This window comes from Danio rerio, chromosome 19 (assembly GCF_049306965.1).
Source record: "Danio rerio strain Tuebingen ecotype United States chromosome 19, GRCz12tu, whole genome shotgun sequence".
Lineage (NCBI taxonomy): Eukaryota > Metazoa > Chordata > Actinopteri > Cypriniformes > Danionidae > Danio > Danio rerio.
The window spans coordinates 37148908-37167000 of NC_133194.1; the positions used below are offsets into that span (position 1 = coordinate 37148908).

Sequence of the window (18093 nt, forward strand, 5' to 3'; positions counted from 1 at the left end):
CTAATAATATTGACCTTAAATGATTTTCAAAAATAAATAAAAAATAAATAACAATAAGGCCTTCTCCAGAAAAAAATAATAAAAGAGGAAAATACTGTGAAAATGTTCTTAATTCACTGAATATCACCTAAGAAATATTAGGAAAAATAATAATAAAATATGTATACCTTCGATTTATTTTATTTATTTATTTTTATATATTTTATTAACAAGAATATAAAATAGCCCCAAACATTTAACTATATTTGTAACTATATTCTGTACATATGGATGTATGGATATGGAAATTTATTTTTTAAATATATACTATTTTAAGCAGAAAAGCAAAAATTCATGAAAGACTAAAAAAAAAAAAAAAACAGATATATATCTTTTGTACATGCATATTGTCGAATGCGTTCGATGAGCCACTAAAAACCGTCTATTTTCTTCCTCCAAGGGTGGATGGATGGAAATGTATTTTTGATATGTCCCATTTTAAGCAAAACTTAAAGAAGGATAAAAAAAACACAACTGGTAAAGGAAAGAGTTTTTTTTCTTTATCTTTTGTACATCCATATTGTAGAATACGTTCAATCAGCCACTAAGGACCATCGATTTTTTTTTTACTCCTGACCCAATTTCTAAACATAATGGGTTGTTAAAATGTGCTAGTCAAATGGGATTTAAATGGGACTTTTTCCAGAAATCATAAGTTTGTTTTGCATCTTAACAAAAGGTGTAAACAAGTCCCAGGAGTACTGGGAGTTTGCAAACTCAACTTCAAGAGTATAAAAAAAGTGTAAAGTAAGGATACCAAGCATCGGTGTCTTTACATCTGCTCCAGTCTGATTCAGAAGACAGATCCTCCAATGGCTTCCATTTATACAGCAAAATCTGTCCATTTTCCAGACCCACAGCCAGCAGATAACTACACATGCAAGTAAGTATTAGTAAAAATTTGTCCCAGAGAGATGACACTGATTTTAATGATGGCCTCACATCCTGCGTAACGTTACCTGTGATCTGAACATAGAAATGGGCAGATAGACACGGCAGTAGCTGAATCTCCAACATCCAGAACAGAAGAGCAGGAGGTCACACGTGCATCCTCACCCTCTCCGACAGCAACTCCAGAGCCAGCATGACCCCAGATGATCACCTACAAACACACACGATAAGGTCAAATGGCGCAAATCACAAGGAGAGGAATGTAAGAATACTTTTAAGTTGCATGCAGTCAATGATTTATATTTCCCTCATTACATTTTTTTGTCACATAAAGAGTTTTAATAGTACTTAGTGAAAACACGTTTAAAATCTTGATCTTCACAAGTAGTGGGTCAATTAAATTGAATGTTCACCCAAAAAAAGGTCCCACTTAACTACTATGTAAATACAATGTAATTACTGTGTTCATAATGCATTTGAGAACACTTGTGGTGCACTTGAGTTGGGATGGGGGTTGGGTAATGGACAGGTTTGGTGGTGTGGGTAGGTTTATGGGTGGGTTAAGGTGTAGGGAATGGTCAGCAGTGTATTTACAAATGTAATTACAGAAGTTAATTACAGATGTAATTACATACAGGTATTTAATCAAGCATAAGTACACAATGAATACATGTATTTACACAATAAGTACATTGTAACAAACTATTAATTCCTGTGTAAATACATATTAGTTAAGGCCACTTGATATAAAGTGGGACCAAAGAAAATTCTATAGTTTACTCACTCTTGACTTATTCAAAAATGATTTGAGTTTGTTTTTGCTCTGATGAACACAGTATAAAAGATATAAGGAAGAATGTTGGAAACCTGAACCAGCTGACATCAACTGTAGGAAAAACAAAATCTGTGGAAGTAAATGGTTACAGGTTTCCAACATTTTCAAAATATCTTCTTTTGATATTGAAACAAGTCAGTGGTGAGTAAATGATGGCAGAATTTTCAATTTTGGGTGATCTATCTCTTTAATGCAAACATGTTGAGATTCCTTTATGAGCTAAATCTAGAAAATTAGCGGCCAACAAATTTTTGTTTTCCTAATGTATTTTACCCTACATCTTTTTCACCACAAACCCACTATTAAAAATAATTATATTGCAATAAGTTGAAATGATGCAAATGGATTACTTCATCAAAGACACATTGAACCTTGTTTAACAAAATTATTTTGATAATAATAACTCTTAAAAATCCATACATAACAAAACAGCTGCCATGCCATCAGGAACAGAACCTACCTTTTTATCTCGACTTGATGTCACAAAGTACTTGTTGTCAGCGCTCCAGTCACATGACCAAATGATGCGAGTGTGGACTGATGTGTCCTTACTAGTGTTTGCATAGAGAGAAAACATCGCCTCTGTGAGGAAAAAATAAATACATTTTTAAAAGAGTTATGAAAATAGATCTGTATTGGCTTCTGCTAATATTTCTTGTTGTGAATTATTGCTTAAGATTTTAAATAACAGACTCAAAGTAGCCTATATGGTATTATCACAGTATTAACCTAAGCTGCCAAAAAAAGATTCATTAACAGGTATAATTACCTTATTTAGTGTATTGCTTCATGATATATACATGCTCAGAGTAATTATTATTATTAAACTAGCATGTGTTAAAACAGCTAGTCATAGTTTATAAAACAGTTGCTAGGGTCTTGTAAGTGGTTGCTAGGGAGTGGCTAGTAAGTCTACAGGTCATCAGTGATTGGCTGCTGGCTAGACTGAGTTGAATGAGGCCTGACTGTAGTCTGTAGGACAGTCTGATGTAGAGTTATGAGCTCACAAAGGTTGACTCAATGTTAAGTCAATGGCAGTCTTTTACAATGGAAGTCTATGGGACAGTTGCTAGGGTACTGTAAGTGGTTGCTAGGGAGTGGCTAGTAAGTTAAAAGGTCATCAGTTATTGGCTGCTGGCTAGACTGAGTTAAATGAGCCCAGTTGGAAGTCTGTAGGACAGTCTGATGCAGAGTTATGAGCTCACAAAGTTTGACCCAATGTTAAGTCAATGGGAATTTTGGGAATTTTCCGGGTCGTTTTTCGGAAAACCGAATGTCGGATCAGTCAGAAAAGATATAGCAACCCGAGTCAAACCAGTTTGAAGGTTTGACGAAAGTTTGAGGTATGAAGCTTGAAAGGGTTATGAGGAGATGCACTTTAAAATTAGTCTCAGAAGAAAGAAGCAGAATAATAATAAGTTTAAGTGAGATAACAGTATGTTGGCTTTTCAATCAATCAAGCCTTTATTTGTCACTACACTTTCGTATAGCGATTTATTTCAAGCCACCATAATAAATCAAATTGTAAAAGGATGATAAAGTACAATAGGTAACACTTCACAATAAAGTCTCATCGGTAAACAAAAATCATAAAATAAAATTGTTGGTTATTAACTACATATAATAGAATGATTATGAGTTTCTTAATGCGTTATTAGACATTAACATCACCTGATTTTGTAGTTGTCATTTCATGTACCTTAGTTTCATTAACAGTTAACAAATGGAAGCTAAATGAGTTCATGAACAAAAGTCTTCAAGCATTGATGCAGTGATGAACAACCACTGTCAACACAATGTGAATATTCTTAAAAAGACACTCTAAAAATAACTTTGAAATAATAAGTAATAAAATAAACACAATAATAAATGATTATTCACAGTATTTTGAAGTGTCCACAATAATGAACAATACTGTGTATTAGGGGTGTCAAAATTAATTGTTTCTTCGGTGCACCGCGATGCAGACGCGGTCAATTTGGTATCGATTCAGTAATAATCATAACCGGTTATTATGTACTGACGTCATTTATCTCCTATGTGTTCTGTCGTGAGGGATGTGAGCGCCGGTATTTATAACACTCAGCCAACTCATGGCCGGCCCGTGGCATAGGCACCATGGGCAAATGCTAAGGGCGCTGTACATCCAGTGGGGCGCCAGAAATGAGCTCGGTTCAGTTGGTTTTGTTTTCGATATTCCTGACACACATTCAGGTATAGACACAATAACTCAAAAACCTCTTACCCTCAAAAGATCTAAAGTGTGTTTCCTACAGAAAAACAAAGCTGGTTATGTTTCACAGCTGTCTTTATTTATTTTTTTCGCTCGACATTACGAGCACTGCTCTTATTAAGCCCTCGCAATCTGCGTTTACTTTAGCCGGCAGAGCTCGCGCTGAGAGAAGCTCTCAGTAAGGGACCGTCGGAAAAGTGCTTATTTTTTTCATTTTTTCGTTTTTCTGCTCCGCTCAGCGCGAGCTCTCCCTGTTGCGAGGGCTTAAGTGTGTGTGTTTGTGTGTGTGTGTTTGTTTGTTTGCTTGCTTGTTTGGTGCTGTCAATGTTTGTGTATGTGTTTGAATGAGAGACAGTGCGGTGCTGTGTGTCTGTGTGTTTATACAAACAGCTTGTTATAGCCTCCCCCCTAAAATATAACACTGTATATGGAAAGCATCGTCAATGCACTGTGATGCACCGAGATATCGAATTGAACCGAATCGATGGCAAGATAATCGTAACAGAACCGTGAAACCAGTATAGGTTCAGACCTCTACTGTGTATGTCCATTATCACCATACAGTGAATGACTATCAGCACATCAGTATTTTTCTTAATTCAATGCTAAATTAGCATTCACAAAATAATAAAATGCAGTTAGTATTCTTTGTTCTTTCTCTACACTCAAAATGTTTTATTTTTATTCAGACCCTATAGTTTTTCATGATCTTTTTGTGATTTTTTGCGTTAAAAATTTAGATTTTAAATATATATACATTTATATTATTTTAATTTTTGTTATTATTTTGTGTTTAAATTAAGAATTTTGCAGAATCGCAAAAAAAAAATCTTTTTGTTGATTTTGCATTAGATTCAGCCATCGCAAAATCACGAAAAACTAGGGGGTCTGTTAATTATGTCAAACTACGTATTTAAAATAAGCTGAAAAAACTAAATTATTGAGGTATTTTTGAAGATAACTTAATTGTTTTTATGTTCAATCCACTTTAATTTGTTAAAACAATTAAGCTTAATCAAATTGTGTTGAGACGACATGAAGCAATTGTGTGGAACACAGCATTTTTTACAGTGTAGACTAATTAAGTGATGGCCTAGAGTCCAGTTATCGAGGTCATCACACCCTGGCGATGCCACCTTGGCCAGTAACCCCTCTCCATGCATGTGCCCTGAAACACACCAATACACAAGCCTGCCTCTGCTAATTAAAGCTCAGGCAGCCGCATCTGGCCAGTCTCACACTGACGAGTCTCAACTCATTAGCCAGAAAACAAAAGAGAGGCGGTCCGACAAATAGAAGGGAGGCAGCAGGGGAGGCAGCTCGTCTCTGCGATAGAGATTTCTCCACACATGACACCGTTCGACTGTTCTCTGATCAGCTGTGACACTGAATAACCTCTCCACGTCTGCAGCACACAGGCTGTGAGTAATACCCGCCTCAACGAGAACGGACTGCGCCAGGCCTCGGACACGTCACAAAATGGAGGAAGAAAAACAGACGCTCCTCTAGTTATCTTGTGTCAACAGTGATTTAGCCGCGTTTTCGTAGAATACTCTTGAAGGGCGGTCACTGGGAGGTGCTAGACGACTGCCGCTAAATGCCAGGAGAATCTCAGGGCGGTCAAACATCTGCAAACTCTCAGTGTTGACAAAGAGAAATGGAGGAGGCTAAAAGCTGTCTATGAGTAAGGAGCTCGATAAACCCTGGAGGAAGCTGTTAGAGTTCCCATTCATCTTGCTGGATCTTATTTCTTAAGGGGTTTAAGGTATAGGGCTGCACGATTAATCAAAATAAACACAAAACTGTGATTTGTGCAGTTATCAAACAGCAAAGGCTGTTATTTAATTATTTAATATGTCTGTTTTGGAGTGAAGCAGTGCAGCGTGTGATTTTACATGCATGTAATTCATGATTCACAGTTTTCAGTGTCTCAGAAAGGTTTGGTTAAAGCCTGGTTCAGATTACATTCCTTTTTCCTCTTTTTTGGCATTATTTGCTTGATGTAGGGTGTCACAGATATTTATAAACCACAAATGGGCCTCTGAACACAAGATTGAATCATTTCTTCTTGTGTAGCGTGGCACACATGCCATGTCTGCGATGCTTTATGAGGTGACATTGACCAATAGGAAGCATAATCTCTATAATCACACTATGTACAGTTGCCTTAAACCAGGCCGAAGCATGTTTGCCCCCCCCTACCGTCTCCCCCTTTAGCCCGCACTCAGATTGCATTCGGGCCCGAGCACGCTTACATCATCGATGATCCACTGTTCAGTTTAAGAAGCGCTGTTGCTCAGCACAGCGGAGATTTCTTTATATCGTTAAATCATTTTAGTCATTTGGGCTGCAGTGACACGCAGTCATATTTTTCGCCGAACAGATCAGCCATCAGCAGATCAACATCTCTTATGTTTCTATTCACTTATTTTATGTTAAAGACAATGAAAATAACATATTATTTGCCAAAAAGTGAAATTACTGAACCTAGACATAAGAGCCTTAAAGAAATGCTCATTTTACAAGTAAATTCTAATCTAAACTCTTCAGTTAGGAATGTAGAAATTGGGTTTAGGTTTTGGGTAGGATTAGAGATGTAGAGATGCAGAATAAGATCATACTTTATACCTACTAATGAACAGTTAATATCTTGATAATAGGCATGTGACAAGCCAGTAGTTCATAGTGGAGCTGAAGATCTTTGCCTGAACCGGATGGGTTCGGGCTTAATTTCTATCATTTAAGACGGGGTCAGGCCAGGCTCTAGCCTGTTGCACGGTAAATGAACAGTCATGTGATGCATTTCAATTAGCGCAAGGAAGTAATCAAACATTTGTTACACTATTAAAGCCCATCCCTGCAAAGGGGAAACAAATGAGTAGTCAAAATGAGTGAATTTTGCAGAGTGGGAAAAATGTACAGCAAGCTGACAGGGAAAATGATGAGGTCACTCGATACACTGAAACCGCTTTCATGGAAAATGAAATGGATGTTCTTGGCTGGTGGAAGATGAACAAACAATCCTATCCAAAACTTGCAAAATTAGCCAGATGAGTAGTACTACAGTATGCATCACAGCCAGCAGCAGCAGTGAAAGGGTGTTCAGTGCATCTGGAAGCACCATCAGTGAGCGCAGCACCGTGCTAAAGCCATCTACAGTGGATTCAATAATGTTCCTCCACAAAAATATGAAGCCTACTCTTGGTGAATAAAGAATTTTCAAATGAAAACTAAATATTATTTAAATTTAAAATGCATAATGCAGACAGAGTATATAAGTTAATGGCATCATTCTTTTAATATTCAGCTTCACCGTCACCTTAAGGACTTAAGTAAACACGTTCTGGCTTTTAGGGTGCTTTCACACTTGGTTCATTTGCCTGGACCATACCCAAGTTCGATTGTCTCCCCCTGCCACCTCCTCGGTTTGTTTGTGTTTATACTGTCTTTTTTCCTTCTAACCCCGGTACGCTTGCATCATCGAGCTGCTGTTTTGTTCACGGCCATTGCTAGGTGACGGTCACGAAAGCAAGCGCCAAAATGGAAAGACATCCGCACATCGCGGCCATTCTGCTTTTACTGAAGCTTTTAGTTTTGGACCTACTGAAAGCGACTCGCGTCCATCTGTCGCAAAAATGTTATAAACATTCAGACATCACACAGTGTCTGCAGGAGCTGTTTTTGTAGGAGACATCACTGTGTATTACTGTGTTTGCTCTGGCTCAGTCCGGTACGAAACGTGACACACACACACACACACACACACACACACACACACACACACACACACACACACACACACACACACACACACACACACACACACACACACACACACACAAACACAAACAAACGTTATGAAAACAATAGTTTGTTGTACAAATGACGGTTCACTTCCGTGATTTGTTACGATTGCATTCACATTAGTAGTGAACCGTACCAGAGTTCGCATGAACCGTACCCCAGACCACCTCTTTCAAGCGGACTCGGGTACGGTTCACGGGTGCGCACCCGAGTTCAGAAGACACGTTAACACTAGCTAAACGTACCATACAATGGCATCAAACGTACCCGGGTGCGGACCAAAAGTGCTAATGTGAAAGCACCCTTAAAAAGCTGTCAATCAAAATATACTTGTCGGTCTCAGGCCATATTCTGTCAGGCTCAGGCCCTATCCGGCCTAACATTTATGGCCCAATTACAGCTCTAGTTAATAGCATGAATTATGACCTAAACTAAAGTGTTACTGATTTGTTAAATTGAAATATTGAAATGATTGCAAATGGTTAGAATTTACAGGACATTTTTTAATCGCTATTTCAGTGAATAAAAAACTAATTCCCATAAGATCCCTAGTTTTACACCAGTCAAGCAATTGCCACCAAAAAAAAAAAGAAAAAAAGGTTATACAGGTCTAGGAAATTCTACATGAAACAGGACACCATCTATACTTCAGTAAAATCTAAAAAGAAAGCGAAGAAATGATGCTCACCTGTATCCAAGTCAGGGTTTCCTCTTCTCCATAATGACCATGTGCGGTCTCGAGAAACAGCGAGCAGAAGCTGTCCATTTGGGGAAAAGGCCATCTGAGTAATGGTCAGGCTGTGGCAAGACAGCGACTGAAGCTGTTTCCATGATGCTGTGCTCCAGAGGAGAATAGATGCATGCTCTGCTTTAGAGGCCTGTGACAGAAGACATTTTTTTTAACAACTACCAGAAGCTCACATTTTCAGCATAGCTTGTCCTCTTTCTCTAAACCTCAACCGTAGGGCTCTGGTCCTACATTCAGCTCAGCCAGCAGGACTAGAGGATAAACCTCATGTCCACAGCAAAGTCATCTGAGCCTGCAGGACCCCAGCAGCAGCCCGACATCAGCCCTACTGAATAAACCTCACAATCTCTGCTCGAGCGTGAACAATGGCAGGTGACACGCAGAATGTGCTTTCACTCGGAAGAGCTTTGTGCACGATCAGCGCGGGTTTGACGGAACCACGGGGGCCAATCCAGGACACAAAACCAATGATCTCCTTTCAGCTGTCTCTGAATGTGTGTCACGGTGGCCGGAGGGCATCTAGGGCTGGCTTTTCAACCCTGGTCAGAAGAGTTCAATGCGTTTTTAAGATGACAGCTGGCTCATTACATAAAGAGAAGAGAAATTAACTGACATGTGGATGTAAGGTCGAAATTGGCTCAAGCTTGTTAGTATAAAATAATAGTATATGGGTGATTCTAGAGTTAGCATCTCCAACATAAACCTATTATTTTTACACAAAATTAAATGAAAGTTGTAAATAATAACACGCATCATTTCAAATTATCCCTGAAAAAAAAATTACATATGTACGTTTATGTAAGGACATTAATCTTGAAAATATTAACTTAAAGACCCCCACTATACCTATTTATTTGACCTTATCTGCCTCCTAAATTCCATACATGATGGGTAAACCTTCACTCCTCACATTCAGCTTGAAATATGATAAAACAACTTAAAAATATATGATTTTTATTATTTTGATTTGTCTTTACGAAGTCAAATAAATACTTGTGTGAAATATTTCAGTATTTTAGTTCTAAAATATCATTTTGTATGTGTCCCTACATTCTGGTCAACACCGCTTCATCGGTTACAAAAACAAAAAAACAAAAATAAAAACAGGATGATCTGTAAAGACATGTTAAAAAAACATGTCACTTTCTCTGGCGGAAAACAGGAAGTCATGTCTTTATTCTCTCATTAATTTGTACAAATGTTTAAGATACTAATAGTAGATTATTTATTTGTCAAATCAGTTATTGTGATGTAATATGATGGAAATGCATACAATTGTGTTTGAGACATGCCATGTGCTACTGTATCTGATTTGAGGTTAGAATCTTGAGCTAAAGCACAAAAGGGCATAAAATGTCAACTCAATCAATAAAAAAGTGTAACAATAAGAAAACATCAATTACTAACAAAATCAAACGTTCGCCTGCAAAATTAATCATTTTTCAGCCAGTTTTGGTTCACTGTTATTTTTAAATTTATTGTATATCATTCCAGTTAAAGGAAAACAAACAAATGTATGTATCCATGTATGTACAAAATGCATATATATGTAAAAGAAATTATTTAAAATAATTATATATATATATATATATATATATATATATATATATATATATATATATATATATATATATATATATATATATATACACATACACAGTTGAAGTCAGAATTATTAGCTCCCCTTGAATTAATAGATTTTATTTTTTTTCCCATTTTCTGTTTAACGGAGGGAAGATTTTTTTCAACACATTTCTAATCATAATAGTTTTAATAACTCATCTCTAATAATGGATTTGTTTTCTCTTTACCATGATGACAGTAAATATTATTTTACTAGATATTTTATAAATACTTCTATACAGCTTAAAGTGACATTTAAAGGCTTAACTAGGTTAATTAAGGTAACTAGGCAGGTTAGGGTAATCAGGCAAGTTATTGTATAACAATGGTTTGTTCTGTAGGTTATCGAGAAAAAAAATATAGCTTAAAGGGGCTAATAATTTTGTCCCTAAAATGGTGTTTAAAAAATTAATAACTGCTTTTATTCAAGCGGAAATAAAACAAATAAGACTTTTTTCAGAAGAAAAAATATTATTTCCTTGCTCTGTTAAACACATACATACATACACACATACACACACACACACACATATATACATATACATATTAGGATATATATATATATACATATTAGGATATATATATATATATATATATATATATATATATATATATATATATATATATATATAGTAAGGGTGTAATGGATCACGTTTGATATGTGATTCGTACAAATCACAACCCACAGTTCGGAACACACGAGACCCGCGGATTAACACATTTTTTTACCTGTAGATTGATCCTAAATTTGTAAGGATCGCAGAGAGATCCCCTCTCATGTCATTCAAATCGCATGTATGAAAGCATTTAGGCTTTTCTGTAAAATATAATGATGACAGAAGAAGTTGTGGTAGGTTTTTCAGGATGTGGTGAGTTTCTTAGGTTATTAAAGGTGTTTTCTGTTACTGCTTGTTTAGCCTGCATTAATAGATTCAGTTTGAGCTGCACGATTAATCATTAAAAGATCAAAATCTTAACACCTACGCAACAAATTATAAATGATGATGATTTGCATTTGTTTATTAAATCCTTCGAATTGCTGCATTCAAATCTGTGTTTGAAAAATGCAAAAATCAAGAAAGAGATTCAGTTTTTAGTCTTTTGAGTTGTTTATGAAGTTACAAACTGTTAAATAACACATCAGTACTATGATAATTTAGATAAAACCACTGATGTTTATGGTAAAGATTAAAATGACTGTCATGTCCTCAAAATTATGCTACTGAATTATTCTTTAAAAATGACACATCTAGCAATGAAACATGAAGTTTTATGAGTAAATAACTAAATCATTTACTGACAATGAGTCTAAAAATAAATATGGTTTGTACAAGTTATAATGTTAGATTTATGCATGTAGTGTTATCAGCAACAGTAGTATTAACAGTGTAGTAACATTCCTAATACTAAATATTTTACAACTTATTTTTATTCAGCTGATTATTTCTTGATTTTAGGAAACTAAAAGTGTCTTGCAGTGTTGTTTTTGTAATAAATGGAAAGCAAATTACATTTGTCTCCTCCCCTTTTTGGCTGATCCGAAAAATCATCTGATCCGTGACTAAAAACCACAATTTGATCCGAACCGTGAGATTTGTCATCCGTTACACCACTAATATAAAGGGAGGATATGTTTATACAGTTGAAGTCATAATTATTAGCCCCCCTTTGAACTTCTTTTCTTTTTTTAAATATTTCCTAAATGATGTTTAACAGAGCAAGGATTTTATCACAGATAATATTGATAATATTTTTTCTACAAAAGAAAGTCTTATTTGTTTTATTTCGGTTAGAATAAAAGCAGTTATTATTTTTTTAAAACCATTTTAAGGTGAAAATTATTATATACTATAAATTTTATTTTATTATATACTTATACAATAAAAATTATATAAGCTATATTTTTTTCCCAATAGTCTACAGAACAAACCATCGTTATACAATAACTTGCCTAATTACACAAAAAAAAATAAAAAATAAAAAGGGGGGCTAATAATTCTGACTTTAACTGTAGGTACAGGCTGAAGCAACAGAAGCAAGGGTGCATTAGTCACAATATTGACAAAACAGTAAATTTTTCTGTTTCACTCTTCTCACCGGAAGTCGAAGGTCATCCAAGTACAAAATATGATCAGATTTAGGTTGTCAATAAAATATTAAATAAAAAATAATAATAAAAAAAATTTCAAAAAATATTGATCAATTTTTTTTTTTTAGCTCAGATTGCATCTAAACTTAAAACAAGAAAAAAATATTTCTATTACAGTTTTGTATTACAGTATTCCTATATTTTCAAATTGCCTGAAAAACCACTTCCTGAAGACATCACTTTTTTTAACGATAATTGGGAGTGAGTGTGTTTTTCAACTTGCACAATTTGAAGCCTAATGTGGCCATGTCTCCACCTACTGGCAGTTTTTTTGTGACATTTATTTTTTTATTCATGACCTAAATCAGCCAAGGTACCAGCACAAAAACACAATCATCAAAATGCTTAATTGTTGTTCTTATTTTTTTTCGTTTGCCAAAATTGCACACCCCTTGCCCACTGCTACATTTGTGTGACACTAATGACCATCTGGCCACCCGTGTGATTGTACCTTACACGCCGAGGCCACCACCGTCCTCGCACAATCCGACGCCAGACAAAACATCTCAAAGCCATGCCCGTACCTGCAGAGAGAGGCTATGTTAATGAGGGCTCTGTCAGTACCTGCTCCCAAATAAAGCTTGAGAAGCGTGACAGCTTGAGAAAGACAGTCGGGGCGGTGATTCAAACGCCGCGGCTGCTTTGTGTGTGTCAGCGCTCTCTCCTGTGCTTATGGGAGTGGAAGAAAGCCGTGTGCTCTGGCAGCCATTAGCAGATCTGCTTAGTAATTTCCAGCGCTGGATGAATAGCTCACGAAAGCCGGGCTGTCAAAAGCCTTCAGCGCCTTACAGCTGTGTATGTAAATTATTAGAGTTTATCCAGTGCCACCCGCCTGTGTATCAGGGAAACCGACTTTGAATTCTTATTAATGCAAGTCTGTACATTAAAATCGATTGTAAATGCGAATATTTAATTATGAAAAATACCCTGTTAATCTGCAATAATTTTGGAAAACATCATTTGAATTATAAACCGCATTATTCAACTAATGCAAAATGCCAGTAAGCACCCGATTTTGTACTATATTGCGAGCAGTTTCAGCAAATGTCAGAGTCGTATGTCATTTTCTGTGTTAACGAAAGGTTAGGAAATACTATGCACAAGAAGGCAAACGGAGAGACAAATGCTTGCTTGATGCAAATGCTGCCATTGCACTGAAATTGCAGCAACAATTCTCTGTAAGCAAAGTGGTTGATTAGAGACGTCAAATGTCTGCTATTAATGTAGATGCTATTCAGGTAGCCAGATATCAGCATTTAAAGCAAATCTGCAGCTAAACTGCCGTGTTTTGTTTTTGTTTTTGACATATTATGTCTCAATACTGTAATTCTTCTTTACATGAAGTTGACAACATTCTATTATCCTATTGATAATAAAATAATAGAATAACATACTATATACACTCATGGCCACTTTATTAGATACACCTGTCGAATTGCTCATTAACCCAAATTTTTAATCAGCTAATCACATGGCAGCAACTCAATCCATTTAGGCATGTACACATGGTCAAGACGATCTGCTGCAGTTTAAATCGAGCATCAGAATGGGGAAGATAGCTGATTTAAGTGACTTTGAACATGGAACGATTGTTGGTGCCAGAGGGGCTGGTCTGAGTTTTTCAAAAACTGCTGATCTACTGGGATTTTCACGCACAACCATCTCTAGAAACTATCCACTGAGCTGCAAATTTGTGGGAGCAAATGCATTGTTGATGCCCGAGGTCAGAGGAGAATGGCCAGACTCCAGCTGATAGAAAGGCAACAGTAACTCAAATACCACTCGATACAACCGTGGTACGTAAAAGAGCAGCTCTGAATTCACAACACGCCAAACTTTGAGGCGGATGGGCTACCGCAGCAGAAAACCACACCGTGTCACTCCTGTCAGCTAAGAACAGGAAACTGAGGCTACAATTCACACAGGCTCACCAAAGTTAGACAATGGAAGATTGAAAAAACGTTGCCTAGTCTGATGAGTTTTTATTTCTGCTGCGACATTCGATCGTAGGGTCAGAATTTGGCATCAACAACATGGAAGTATGGATCCATCCTGCCTTGTATCAATGCTTCAGGCTGGTGGCGGTACAGTAGGGTAATGGTGTGGGGGATACTTTCTTGGCACACTTTAGGCCCATTAGTACCAATTGATCATCGTGTCAACGCCACAGACTACCAGAGTATTGTTGCTGACCATGTCCATCCCTTTATAAACACAGTGTACCCATCTTCTGATGGCTACTTTCAACAGGATAACGCACAGTGTCATAAAGCGCGAATCATCTCAGACTGGTTTCTTGAACATGACAATAAGTTCACTGTACTTAAATGACCTCCACAATCACCAGAACTTAATCCAATAGAGCAGCTTTGGGAGGTGGTGGAATGGGAGATTAGCATCATGGATGTGTAGCCAACAAATCTGCAGCAGCTGGGTGATGCCATCATGTCAATTAAAAAAACAAATCTGAGAATATTTTCAGTACCTTGTTGAATTTGCGCCACGAAGGATAAAGGCAGTTCTGAAGGTAAAAGGGGTCCAACCTGATACTAGTAATGTGTACCTAATAAATTGGCCGGTGAGTGTATATGGAAATCTGATGAAAATGCACTCTTTTGTCATTAAATGTTTGTCTGAAGTGTCTTTAAGAAATTGATACGATTAATGTGATTAATAGGATGATATATAGTAACTACATTTTGGTCGATTCTTGTCTAATGATTATGGTTCAAAAACATGAAGCTCAATAAAATTGCAAAATATCAGTTATTTAATATGGTACTTAACAAAAGAATTAGATTTTTCAAATTAATAATAGAATATCATTTTTAAACCATGTTTAGTGTATGCACTTTCGAACAATAACCACATAATCAATTCACAAATAATAATTAAAATTAAAATGATAAATGATCATATACCTGGCATTAGCCAACACACACAAAAAAACAAAGCAAAAAAAAAAATTGGTCAACAAATACATTTTATAAAAGGGCTGGTCCAGAGTCTATTTTAAGGCTTGGTTGGGATCATGGGGTGCAAAGCAAGGTGTGCTTACGCTTTATTTGATTAAAAAAAAAAATTACCTTATTTTTTCATATATTTTACTTTAATTATATACAGCTACTAAGTTAACATGGAAAAAGTCATCCAGATTTTCTAGTTCCTTCGACTCAAGAGGCTCTGATTGGTCGGCTAACATAATGTGCTGTGATTCATAGATCGACTGCACGTCACCAAGAAGAGTCATGCCATTACTAGCATGCTCTGTGTCTGTGTTGTATATATACTGTCAGTCAGTGTAACTGTTAGCTCTATCAGTTTGAACTTGAATCAGACAGAAAATGAAGAGCACACAGCTGAACCTCACATAACATCTGACAAATGTTTGTCATATATATTCAGGTTCTAAACATGTATAAATAATATAAAGCGTTCACATATCTTTTGCAAATTCGTTTTTTGAGCTGTAGAGAGGCCGGATAGAAAGACACTGCAGTGCTGGTGAAAATTGTAAGTGTTTACAAAGGTTTGATGGATAAATATGAATTTACAGCTCAAGTGTTAACGGTGCAAAACAGCATTTCCCTTCGTTTACATCCTTGTTTGCGTCCTTGCTACAACATAACATTAACGCTAGAAACTGTGCAGGTAATAAATAAATTTTAACAAATAAAAACCCTTACAGGTTCTGGCTCACAATCCACAGCTTCGTCTGTTATGGTTGGAGCTGCTCCTTCTTTGAGGAGATTTTAGATAAATCCAGCACTGAACTAAGAGAGATTCTGGAAGCTGTTCTTTGTCAAATGCTAGCTATACGTTTTTTTAATTCTCTGGAACATAATTAAAATTAAGGTGACGCGGTTGCGCAGTAGGTAGTGCTGTCACCTCACAGCACGAAGGTCGCTGGTTCGAGCCTTGGCTGGGTCAGTTGGCGTTTCTGTGTGAAGTTTGCATGTTCTCCCCACATTTACTGGGGTTTCCTCCGGGTACTCCGGTTTTCCCCACAGTCCAAAGACATGCGGTGCAGGCAAATTGGGTGAGCTAAATTGGCTATAGTGTACGAGTGTGATTGAGTGTGTATGGATGTTTTCCAAAGATGGGTTGGAAGGTCATACTCTGCGTAGAACATAGGCTCAATAAGTTAGTGGTTCATTCCGCTGTAAAGACCCCGGATTAATAAACGAACTAAGCTGAAAAGAAAATGAATGAATGAATGAATAATTAAAATAAAACTGTAAGCACTTCTCTCTTTATGTTGTTTCCTTTGGAAGCCCAAATACACAAACAGAACAAGCTCTGTTGAAATGGCAGCATTTCAACATTACAGCGCCTCTGGCCAGGCCCCTACCCCACGCGGGGTGTATGTGCGTGGTGTATGCGCATAACCTGAAACGCTTGTAATATCACTAGCCCAGATGTTTCTTTTTTTGTAGTACCCAAACTTCGTTTGCTGTAGGCTTTGCTAAGCTAACTCTGTAAAAGCCAATTTCTCCCTATTGCATTGATCTTTGAGAGTCTTACATTCAGATATGCTGTTTATGTTCACACAGCTACATTACACATCAACTACAGTTCAAAATATGATATCATAGTGGACCACCCCTTTAATAATTCCACATTTGTCCATGGGACATTTGAAGAAAATGTACAATTTACACAATTGCCTTTTGTGTGTGTTTTTGGTGCTGGGTAAGATCTAAAAATGACTTGTTGATTCATGTTGTTTTCTGTCATGTTGTAACATAAAACAATAATATTATTATGATGTTTATTATTATTATTACTATTATTAGTAGTGATAGAAGACCTCAAGAGGTATTAGAAATGCCTTCAACTGTGCATCTACGCAAAACATTGAACCTACTAGAAGCATCTGCGTTCACATTTGTTCATTCGTTACATGAAAAAGCATAAAGTTAGAAAAAGACATTCTTTACTAATCAATTTAGTTTTTTTCTTGTTAGTTTCACCACACACAGAATGAATGGTTCCTCTTGTGAGCTCTAAATACCTATTAGGCTGCATTATTAATGTCACACACGCTGGTTAAGCAATAATGCAGTCAGCATTAGTGCCTGCTGCTGCAATAGCCAATGAGGACTGATAGGAAACTCACAGCTTCTGTACCTCTGGCCACAGCGTGTTCTGCAAGAGGTCGTCCTCTGTCGGAGGCTCTGAAAATAAGCCAGAAAAAAAAAAAGATGTGTGCAGTTATTATGTGAAATATGCAGAAGCCTATAGACCATATTTTTTTCAACAGGCTCATCTTTTAATTCAGCAACAGATTCACAGCTGAGCAATTTACTCAAAGCTGTTTGGAACAACGGCAGCTTTATCTACAATTTTCAATGGCCGTTAGCTTTACGACATGCTGTAAATCAAATTGAGCTTTCTTTGTGCGAGCCGGAAATAATATCGTCTCATTTAGATACACAGACACTTATGCAACACATGCCCCAATTGAAATGGATTGGAGACCAGGCTTTTTTTTATTTTATTTTTATTCATCCCTGGTTTGCAGTTTCACTTTAATTATTTTCCTCTTTTTTTAGCCCCTCCATAAGAAGTGAGATGGAGGGAGTGGTATTATTCCATTAACAACTCTGTGTCCGCCTCATTGCGCTCCCTATAGCCCAGAGTCATCAATATTTTAACTTTGCAATTATATAAGCCTTCTTTCTAATTATGATTCCAGATTAAGGAGCTTTTTCAATCACATTGACAACGTTTGCCACTGTTCGCCTGAAGCAAGAGAGGCATAAACCCCG

General features: G+C 36.7%; 1 protein-coding gene across 6 annotated transcripts in view; it reads right to left on the bottom strand.

The window, feature by feature from the left end:
- Positions 1-18093, bottom strand: part of elp2 (elongator acetyltransferase complex subunit 2) — a 50889-nt gene that overhangs the window by 4388 nt on the left and 28408 nt on the right. For 2 of the 6 annotated variants that reach the window (XM_005159658.6, NM_001044925.1), the window contains exons 16-21: positions 17442-17499; positions 12774-12846; positions 8491-8680; positions 2226-2347; positions 999-1141; positions 797-910 (exon numbers count right to left, since the gene is read on the bottom strand). In XM_005159658.6, coding sequence (XP_005159715.1) covers positions 797-910; positions 999-1141; positions 2226-2347; positions 8491-8680; positions 12774-12846; positions 17442-17499 — 700 coding nt within the window. Of the gene's footprint in view, positions 1-796; positions 911-998; positions 1142-2225; positions 2348-8490; positions 8681-12773; positions 12847-16157; positions 16670-16711; positions 17500-18093 lie in introns of those variants that run through there. The other 4 variants (XR_012394630.1, XR_012394629.1, XM_021468089.3 and 1 more) reach the window with 4 other exon arrangements.